The sequence below is a fragment of the Harpegnathos saltator genome, unplaced genomic scaffold, assembly GCF_003227715.2.
Source record: "Harpegnathos saltator strain DR-91 unplaced genomic scaffold, Hsal_v8.6 scaffold480, whole genome shotgun sequence".
In the NCBI taxonomy this organism is placed as follows: domain Eukaryota; kingdom Metazoa; phylum Arthropoda; class Insecta; order Hymenoptera; family Formicidae; genus Harpegnathos; species Harpegnathos saltator.
In genome coordinates this window covers 834,153-844,573 of record NW_020230294.1, presented here as the reverse complement: position 1 = coordinate 844,573, position 10,421 = coordinate 834,153, and the positions used below count along the sequence as shown (strand labels likewise).

General features: G+C 50.3%; 1 protein-coding gene across 1 annotated transcript; it reads left to right on the top strand.

The window, feature by feature from the left end:
- The first annotated feature begins 730 nt into the window (after positions 1-730).
- On the top strand, positions 731-8,571 carry LOC105188647 (endocuticle structural glycoprotein SgAbd-2). The gene is made up of 3 exons (XM_011150217.3): positions 731-926; positions 3,066-3,232; positions 6,472-8,571. Exons 1-3 carry the CDS (start codon positions 915-917, stop codon positions 6,737-6,739), a joined length of 447 nt encoding a protein of 148 aa, XP_011148519.1. The 5' UTR covers positions 731-914; the 3' UTR covers positions 6,740-8,571.
- The last annotated feature ends 1,850 nt before the right edge of the window (positions 8,572-10,421 follow it).

Here is a 10,421-nt window from a genome sequence, read left to right as displayed (position 1 = left end):
AAATTACAGAATAGATAACTGAGGAAACGGAAGTGGGGGAGGACCCATTCCGGACGCGTATCGAACACTAACATGTCCTTCTGACTGTCTCAAGCTGAAACAACACGACCATCAACCTCGAACGTTAAAAACAGGTCGTACGACGTAATGATAATGTTGTAATCAGTCGAAGTAAAAATTCTTTTTCTAGAATAGATCTTTCAAAATGCTCTGCAATCTCCGCTCCTCGTTCAAACTCTTCACTCAGCGAGAAAGAAACAAACGAGAGAGGTGTACCAGAATTTTAATCTCGCCTTTTCCAACGACGGTGCACACTTTTACGGGCCCGTAGCTACTTTGTGGTCCACAGCCAGTTCGCCGGTATAACGATGCGCCGGTGTGCGTAATCTAACGAGCTTGTACGTAACGAAGACACACGTTTGCACGAAGGATCGCGATACGTGGGCATAGATGCGCACGCGGATGCATCAAGAAATATATACACACACAGACACACAAATATACATACGTATACAAGCACACACTTGAGGCAAATGTGCTGCACGCGAGGGGGATCACCGGTTGCCACCTACCGTCTAATCAGAAAGCCCCGGCCACATCCACCACCCTTTAGCACGGTATTACGCGAATGCTTCCAAGATTTATTCTCCCCTTCAACCTCCGGAAAACGATGGCGGGGCAAAAAGGGGGCACAAGCAGAGCGTCTCGGCGACTATAAAGCCTCACCGTGACCCACCTAAGACCGTACCTCTAACTGCAGTTAGCACGAGAGTCTCGTACGTGGCTTTTCGGGAGATTCGAGCGCGCCTCGACAGTGTGATTACTCGCTGGGCACGCACGTGTGCACGTCCATAAAAAGAAAGAAGAAGTATCGAGAGTCGCCCGGCTTTCTGCTTCCGGAATACGCCGTCAGCATGAAAACCCTCGTGAGTGTAAATCTCCCCCGACTTGGCCCGGCGCGTTTCGGTGATTCGCCTCGCTCTCTCGATCGTTGACACGTAGAGTTAATTGGTAACTTTGTCTAATCGCACCGTTCCTAACTTGCTCTTAATTAATCGCCATGATTCGTAGCATTCTCAGTTGAATTCAATTCATGTCGACCATCCGTCGAGAGACTCCGATCACTTTATTTTTCATTTCTTATTCTCGACTCGCGTTCTCGTCGACGAACAAACGCCGCGTTGTGAAAAATTTTAATTCATGTAAAAATTGTAATTCATGCGAGAGGAGAATGACCGATTACAAAAAGAAAAACTCATTAAATTTCTCAGGCAAAGTTGCAAATTTCAAAATTCACAAGATTATATCACGAGCTCTTTCAGCTCGCGATCTGACAGTTGATTGTGTGTCGCTGAAAAGATCGGCGAATCGGTTAACGTTAAATGTTGCCCTCTGTAATTGGCCGGAAACGGTTTAACAAAACGCGACGTTTAATAATCGCTGGCAAATTTTACGACACCCTCACACGATACATGTGTACAATAACAAGCAGACGATGTGACGGATGATCGGCAGTTTTTGTACCGTGTTCTTCTCTGAGCGTGCCTTCTCTTCGTCGTTTTACTAAACCGGACGCGGCCGGGAGCGCGATGAAGAAACTGTGACAATCGGATGCGGAGAGATTTCACGGGATCGCCACGGTGACCCGGTTGCCGCGGAGGGTTTGACACGACTAAATCCGACGAATCGCGGTGATCCAATCGCGCGTTCGTGCGAACTTATTAAAATTCGCATTTTATTAGCGCACTCAGCGAGGCTCCTACGGACATATCGGTCTCTCGCGACGCGGAGACGATTTTATCAGCGAGTTAATTTCGTCATTTCCGTTCAGCAAGCACGAACACGGCGACCGTAATATTCTCGGAAGAATGACGACGATTGCGATCGTTGTTCATTACAATTGCGCTATTTCGCATCGCGCTAATATCATCTTCGCCCGACTTAACAATTGCCTGTCGTGCGAACAACGCGAGATCGAACGCTTCGGGTGAGCGACACTTTTACAACCGCCTGGTAATGCTCTCTCTCTCTCTCTCTCTCTCGCGTTATTTATTAATTAAGTATATTCTACTCTTCTCTCTTTCATTCGCGCGTTCGTGCTCGCGCACGCGTGCGCGCGTGAAAAAAAAATTGCGTCTTGTGAAAATCACTTGACTCCCGGCTGTCGGCACACAATGGAGGAGGACTCGACGAGCGTGAGACGAAGATTATGACGCACGGGATACGTACAATTATTCATAACCGCGCTGGCTCACGGAGAGAATCGAAATTTTTCTGCGTTCCAAACTGCCTACCCGTTTCAGCCTACCTACCTACCTCCGACCAAACGGCCCTTTTGCATGAGTAATACGCAAGGTTATATAATCCCGCCGGCTCTCGCTGGATCTTCCAGCGTGCTCGTCGTGCTAACCTATAATGCCAAATAGCTGTGGAATATATCTGAAGCGGAGCCTTAAAGTCGGGACCGCGTTTCGCGATTGTAATAATAGTCTTGGCTCTCTTCTCCGTAGCGTAACTACAAGAAACGAGAATTACGTGCGATGTGTTAGATAATATGTAAATGTTGCGCGGATGACGATATTCCTATTAAGAGCAAGAAGACACTTGCACTTCAACGAAGAGACTCGAAGAGGCTTCTCCTTTTTTTCGTTTTTTCATTTTTGTCGGAAGTGATACGTAAATTCATCTAAAAAAAAAAAAAAAGAAAAAAAAATTTCTTTTCTCCGAGGCAAATTCGCATTAATCCGCACAAGCATGTGGTGGATAAATTGTTCCCTACAAAAGATCAATATACCACACACAAATATAATGATTAAAACTCGAGGAGAGTCAGTAATGGAAAAATGCAACGAATTCAATTAATTTCCGACGGTGGGAAATAATACCTACAAATATTATGCACGCGCGCGTGAGAACAATGCGATAAAATTTTCGAGCGAAATTAAGACCGCGGATTGAACGATCGGCCGCTAATTAACGGAGACAATCCGCTCGTTCGCGGCGCGCTCGTGAAGTCTGAGGCGAACTTTTACGACTGTCGCATAATCGGAACGTTCATTTCACAGGTACTGCTGCTCGGTCTGACGACGATGGCGTGCGCGCAGTTCAATAGGTTTACGACCCCGTATCCACAGCCGACGCAATATTACAATCCCAACTACTACGGCCGGCCTTACTACGCCATACTGCGACAAACGCAAGACTCCTCGCCGGACGGATCGTACTCCTACAGGTAAGATCGTCCTTCCGTCTCTCGTCCTGGAACGCGCCGAGCAGCGCACGATAATACGGCATAGCGCCGAGGCGTTCGTACGTTTCCTCGCGGCGCGATCTCGACACGCTCGAGGAATCGCGGTTGCCCTCGAGAGAAGTATGAAAACACTCGGCTCGCGCCATTCGGCCGATGTAATCGCAAAGTTAACACGCTCGCGGCGTGATCGCCGCTCTTTCTCTCCTCCCGCCATCGTCTTCGCGTTCTTCTTCGGCGGGAACGATTAACAAGCGGGAGGAAATGCAGTTAATGCACCGGAAACGCACGAAACTGACGACAGCGAGCGTCGCGCGTGAGATTGCCGCGGTTTCGCTCACGGACGGAATCCTCGACCGATCGAGAAGGCGACTGGGGGAGACGCGAGTCATCAAGCACGGAAAATTGAGCAAGAATCCCGGTTTGAAAAATTTCATACCCCCTAAACGTTCTTTATCCTGTGGAATCCTGTGGAACGTCCTATACAGAATTGCAACTGATTAATCAAATTGGTCGCGTCAATCGTTAATGAGCTACTGAGACGAATTAATCCTTCCCAAGGCAGACTTTATGCAAGATTTATGTTCGCTTTTTCCCTGATCCTGAGCTCAATTTAGAATTGAAATCTGCCTGATGAAATCATCGCGCAAGAGAGAGAGAGAGAGAGAGAGAGAAAGAAAGAAAGAAAGGAAGACTAACAGCTCTGACTACAATTTGTCGATGTTTTGAGCAATCTCGCTAGAGTCAAAGTTAAATACGGCGCGAAGGATGACTAAACCGTATTTCCGGAAATACATTAGGCTCGGTCTGACGTTGCAATTGATGAAGAGGAGGATCACGATACGATCGGCCGGCAGAATGTGGGATGCGTTGCATCGGTCATCGGCGATGTGAGTCCATACGAGCATTGTTCCGCCGCGATTTTTCGACCCCGACGCGACGTCGACATCCTTTTACCGCCCGAGAAAGGAGATCGAACGTCGCAATTATGTCTATCTCGCGCTTGTGCAACTTTCGTTAGCCGGCTCGTGATTATTTTATTAGCCGCCCACCGCGCGTAATTTTCGAATCTCACTCTCGCGACGTGAGGGCGCCGCACTCGGACGGAGAGAAAGAGAATTTGCGAATCAGGCCGAAGGCCGACGGTCGTATATGGTCGTTCGGCAGCTACCGAATACGGTAGCTCAATTAACCGTAATTAGACATACGTGCTGATTTGCGTATAATGTCTCCGCAGGAAACGCCGCAGAAATCCTTCGAAGGAATCCCCGGAATTGGTTAATCTTCTTTTTCATTCGGAGAAACCACGGAATTACCAATTTCGAAATAATTTCTCTTTTCAGTTCGAAATAATTTCTCAGCGCGCTTTATCGCGAATGCTGCGACAGCTTCGTGTACGCGTGCGTCTCGATTTGCGAAACAACAATGACGATTGTGCACTCGGGATTAAAACGTGATCGGCGAACTGCTCTGGAGAAACTTTGCCACTCCTCGTGCGATTTGTTTCTCCGTCCATTCGCTCAAGTGGATAATGGAGAAGAGCCGTGGCGGTCGCTCTCGCGGTGTTATAATGGCAATTATTACAGGCTTGCGACATAATGCGAAATTTCTGTGGCATTCTATGGCGCGCGCGCGCGCGAGAGAGAGAGAGAGAGAGAGAGAGGAATGTAAGCGTCAATAATTACTACGTTAGTCTCGCGACCAGCTCGAATATTATCTTACATTATTAGATAATTATCGGGCTCCGTAGGCGAGGCGCACGACGATCATTGTGTGAAATTCTGCGCGAAAGACGCCGAGAAAAGTCGACCACCGACGGTGCTGCCGGTGACGAAATATCTCTCTTCACCCCGACGCTTTCTAACGCAGATCGCATGATCCGCTATAATTAGCCAAATACGACGAGATTGGCGGCGGGTCGGCGATCATCGAATTATCTCTGTTAGGTGATGCGGCCGTTTCGTCCCGAGCGCAGCGTGATATTTAAATCGCGCACGATCCATTCATCTCGCGAGAGCGCGACAACGGGCCGCGGAATTGGAAACCCGCGATTATCGTTACGACACGCTCATTTTCCACGCCATCGACACTCGCTCCCCGGCCGATTGAATCCGCCATTGGATTCAGTAGTCTTCACCTTGCGCACATCACGGTAGTTGCTCGACCATTCATAACTCGGTAATGACCGATTGTCTCGCTTTGCTCCTCAACCGCGACTCGCGGGACATATCATTCGAGATAATCGATCGGGCGCGGCCGAGGTCGCGGGCCATTCGGACGCGGGTCAAACCGCGCCCGATGACTCCGCGAAGACGCTAAGGCTCGGGACGACGGTCCCCCGAGAAAACCGTGAACCCTCCGCGCGCAGGACGGATGGCTGGCCGGCTACCTAGGGAAGGATACCTAATTGGCTTTGATGTTAATCGTACGCGCCACTCGGCTGCGCAGTTCGCAACAGCGCATTGCGCAATCGAACAATTACAATCGACCTACCTGCCTGCCTGCTTACCTACGCGCTCACTTTCCTCACCTTCCCCGTCCTCAGTGCCCTCAAGCTCGCACCTAACTCGGGCCCCTCCCGTGACACCTGTCTCGTCGAAGATGCGGTGACTCGGCCAGGCTCCACCTAGCAGCTCGAAGGTGGCGTCAACACTTTTCTCTGACTGGTTTGCCCCACGAGTGCACCGAGGTACGCGGTGGGAAAGCGAGTGTAGCATGGGAATATGCTAATCGCAGGGACGATTGTCGTTCTGATCCGGCGAATGATTTAATGAAATTTGCAATCTGCGAATCTCGCGGTGGCAGGTGGCGCTTTCGACCATCAGTCTCTCTCTCTCTCTCTCTCTCTCTCTCTCTCTCTCTCTCTCTCTCTCTCTCTCTCTCTCTCTCTCTCTCTCTCTCTCTCTCTCTCTCTCTCTTTCTCTGTCTTCCTCTCGCGCGGCGAAACGTCAACATTTCGTCAATATTCACAAATAAAATAGATAATATATTTTTTAATTTATCTTTGGTAAATGGACCTTAGTTGAGCGGAATTATGACCTAATTAATGTGGAAAAAATCACGGCGTCCCAGGAGATTTTCCCCCGAGGAAAAAATAAGCCGCTATATACGCGTGAAAATGATCTCACTTGTTGCTCTCCTCTTACAATAAGATATTCATTCTATATTCCCGTTTTATCCATCATCGAAGATCGCAGTGAACGATAACCGGTTTCCACTTGCAGCTACGACACGGAGAACGGCATCTCCGTGGCGGAGACGGGTCAGCCGAAGAACATCGGGCCGAACCAGATCGAGGCGGTCAGAGGTCAATTCAGTTACACTGCCCCGGACGGCACGCCGATCCTGGTTACTTACACGGCCGACGAGAATGGCTTCTTGCCGAGTGGCGCCCACCTGCCGACTCCGCCGCCGATACCGGTAGCGATACAACGCGCCCTGGCACACAACGCTGCTCACCCCGAGGAGGAGGACCCCTACCGAAGATACTAGACCTCGAGTTTACGCTGGAACTGCCCGACGCTTCGACGTTGACGGTCGTCTTCGCTCTCCGGACACCTCTCGTCTTCGGGGGATTCTTCAAGAGCGGCTCGTGATTCGACCTCCTCGGCTTACGATCACGCGAGCGAAACGTCAAAGCTCGTCCGCGGAAGAGGTGTGAGACGCATGTCATTCTCTCGCGCCTCTTCATCGCGCTGTGCCGGTGGAGAGGTCTCCGGAGACCGACGACGTTCCGCGATCCATAACGCGTTCCTCCGCGAGAAGATCGTCGAGGAGTTCTAGTGTTCGCCTGATGCGAGGAAAAGCAGGCGCGATCGGGCGAGACGACGTGAGATCGAGCGGTGCGCGAGCGAAGGAGAAAGATACGAATCGCGATTGTTGAAATTTTCACAGACGTGAAGAGATCCGCGCGGCACTACGACGCCGGGAATCCGTGTTCTCCGTCTCGAACGTGACGTATTGGCGCAATACGCGCGGAGATCGTCCATCGATGCGGTATGTTCATCCCGCGCTGATATTTGAAGAAATTGCGATTAAGGTGCGACACGAGGGAGAGAGAGAGAGAGGGAGCGAGAGGGAGAGAGAGAGAGAGAGAGAGAGAGAGAGAGAGAGAGAGAGAAGCCGTAAACGCGTTCTGAGCATGCCTGCAACTTATAAATACGGCTCGAGAGAGACGAAATAAAATATACGCGTCGCGCGGATTAAAATTATTGTATGTTGCACGCAGCCGAGCGCGTGCATGCGCGCGCACAGCGGCGTGTTCGGTGAAGTTCAGCGTTATTATGTAATGCGACAAGATAGCATCTTAATTATGAATTACGCAAAAGCGCTTTGCCGTGCTCGAGTCGGGATATATCATCGATACGTCGCGGCGGGACGGTAGCTCGGGACGGTGCAATTTCAGTTCTTCCCTCGGCCGCGATGACGGCGACTCCGACTGCGAGGCGGAGTTCCAATCGATCATTGCTCCGAGAGATCAAGAAAAGCTAAAAAGGCAAACGGTGAAATAATTACAACGCGTTCGAATGATCGAGGTGTGCGTGCGCAGTCATCGTGCGCGTAATTAAACGGAAACGACGTTACCCGCGCTCGTCCTTGACGATTTCACTCGTCGCCCGATCGTGCCTTAACTCTAAACGGAATGAAACACTCTCGACTCACGTAAAGCCACGAAACTGACAGAGCCCATGTGGGTGTTGGAGTTGGAGAAAACGAAAAGAAAAAAAAAGAAAGAAAGAAAGAGAGGGGAACGAACGACTTGGCGTTTTCGATGGTGGGGAGAACGAAGTGCCAGATAAAATCATTTTATTAACTATATTCTCTCTTTCTCTCTCTTTACTCGCCGACTCTTACTTCTGTACGCGGTTTTAAGGCGATTCTTATTCTGTACGCGCTTTTAAGGTGATTCTTATTCTGTACGCGATCTTAAGGCGAAAGGACGATTCCTCGAATGCAACGAGTCAAAGGGAGAATCTGTCGGGATTCCGTTTGCGCTGTTTACGGTTAACCGAGACTAACCGGCGACGTTCCGCGTCCCTCGAAGACCCGCCACGAAGTGTAACGCGCGCTTCTTCGCTTTACCGATCCTAACACGAAGAGACTATCTATCTACTGACGCGAACCGAGGTCCTGCGTGTCCTGCGTGATCATCGCCTCGCGACTGCCACTTTCTCCGTACTTGATTGGCAGAGTGGAAAAGTGGCAGAGGTGATGGCGGCGAGGTGAGCAGGATGCTCGCGCCGGCGACATGTCATATCACACATTGTGCTCTATTGTACTTATCATGCTATGGCTACCTTCATTAAATCCTTTAATTGCGCATGCGTACCCGCATTCTTAGTATCACAATTATGTACCCATCATCATTATTATTATTATTATTCTTATTCTTATTATTATTATTATTATTACCATCATCATTCACGTTGTACGACGCGCCATTAATCAAAGACTCGTCCGTCTCCCGCGAGGTCGATGATCTTTTTTAGCACGAACGGACTGCGCGATCGTCGGCGATAAATTATTTCGGCGCTACACGCAAGACGGACAACTCTATTTAGCGATAATAACGCCGAATTACGACGAGTTGTTCAGTCGCTGTTACCGTCGTTATTACCATCGCCACGACAAACGCTAAAACGCGCGCACCTTGTGTTTTGTGCGAATACTGTTATTTTGCAGTACACATTGCGAAAAGCGTTTGTCGTACGAGGCGCTGGGATAAGTTACGAATCGCCGCGCGTTCGGCGGATCGGCCGGTCATCTTTCCAGATTACGGACTTTACAGACGGGAGAACTCAAAGTCCAGCCGGTGGCTTGCAGCGATTCGTTTGCATAAGGATATGCCGTGCGACCTGGTCGCGTTACATGGACCGATTGCTCAATCTGTTACGTCAGAATTTGGCGAGGAATATACAGCCATAAGGGGGGAGGGGAGGGACATCTGTTCGACCGTTTCGGAATTCATTTCGACGAGTGTGCCTTTCTCTCTTTCTCGATCCTGCCGAGAGAACTTCCTGGTTGGAAGTTCCCAGAGAGAGAGAGAGAGAGAGAGAGAGAGAGAGAGAGAGAGAGAGAGAGAGAGAGAGAAAGAGAGAGAGAGAGAGAGGGAGAGAGAGAGAGAGAGAGAGAGAGAGAGAGAGTGAGACAGATTTTCTCAAAATTGCGCAAAACACCTGCCTATTTATTTGCGTCCGTTTTGACGATAATCTGTCTCGGCCGCACTGACCGTTTTAGCCGGCACGCGATGCCGGTCGATCACGTGAACACCACGGCTGCTCATTATGAGGCCGCAATGCGGGACGCGCGTCTGAGCAAATGAACGAGTAGAACAATCACAGCGGAGTAAGTTTGAACCGCTTTAACGAGGCCAACGAGTGTCATTATGAGGTAACCGCTTATATTCGCGCGTTAACGATTGAGCCGTCGGATTGAGCCGTCGGACGTGGACCGACTTCGCGATGTTGCCGTCTGAAAATGTACACGACTATTAAGATATTAATCGCGCTCGCGCGTGAGTGAATTTGAATTATTGCGAATTTCGCGCGATTGGATACGCGCGATCAGTCGATCCGCCAGGTGAGTCTCGCGACGGCGTCTCTCAAACGGCTTCCCGCCGCGAGGAATCCCGCGCTGTCACGCGTGTGCGCCGCGTTGGCAGTATCGTACAGCATATTTTATATCGCCAGACACGCGGCAATAATCTCCTTTATTACTCGGCACATGTCGCGCTCTTTTCTCCCCGTTCGATTATCTCGTCGAGCGATCGCGCGTATATTCGTTTATCGGCTGTCGGCTTTCGCGATCGTCCCGACCGTCGAGCGCGTATCCCGCTAAAGGACGCTGGTTCTAGCAACCGTTAATTAAAATCCTATCCCCGCCCCGTGGACACTCGCGGCCGATAAACGGCTGTTTTATCGCACTCGCGACGATTACGACGGCGCGGCTCTGGACACGCGAACGGCCGGAGGAGCGAGCGAGCGCGCGGACGCGAAATTTTAGGCGGACCGGCCGTGGAAATGCCACCCGGATTAATGTTAATGGTAATCGTAATATCATGTTAAAGGTGAGTCAGTGAAAGCAAATCATCGGTCTCCTGTCTATTGCACAACGCGCGACCGCACGAGCAAGCGAGCGAGCGAACGAATGAGCGAGCGAGCGAGCGAACGAATGA

What these genes read in the sequence shown, in the direction of transcription:
- LOC105188647 (XM_011150217.3), top strand. An exon ending in GACGGATCGTACTCCTACAG is followed by an intron (nt 3,233 to 6,471) that starts GTAAGATCGTCC and finishes TTCCACTTGCAG; the next exon opens with CTACGACACGGAGAACGGCA.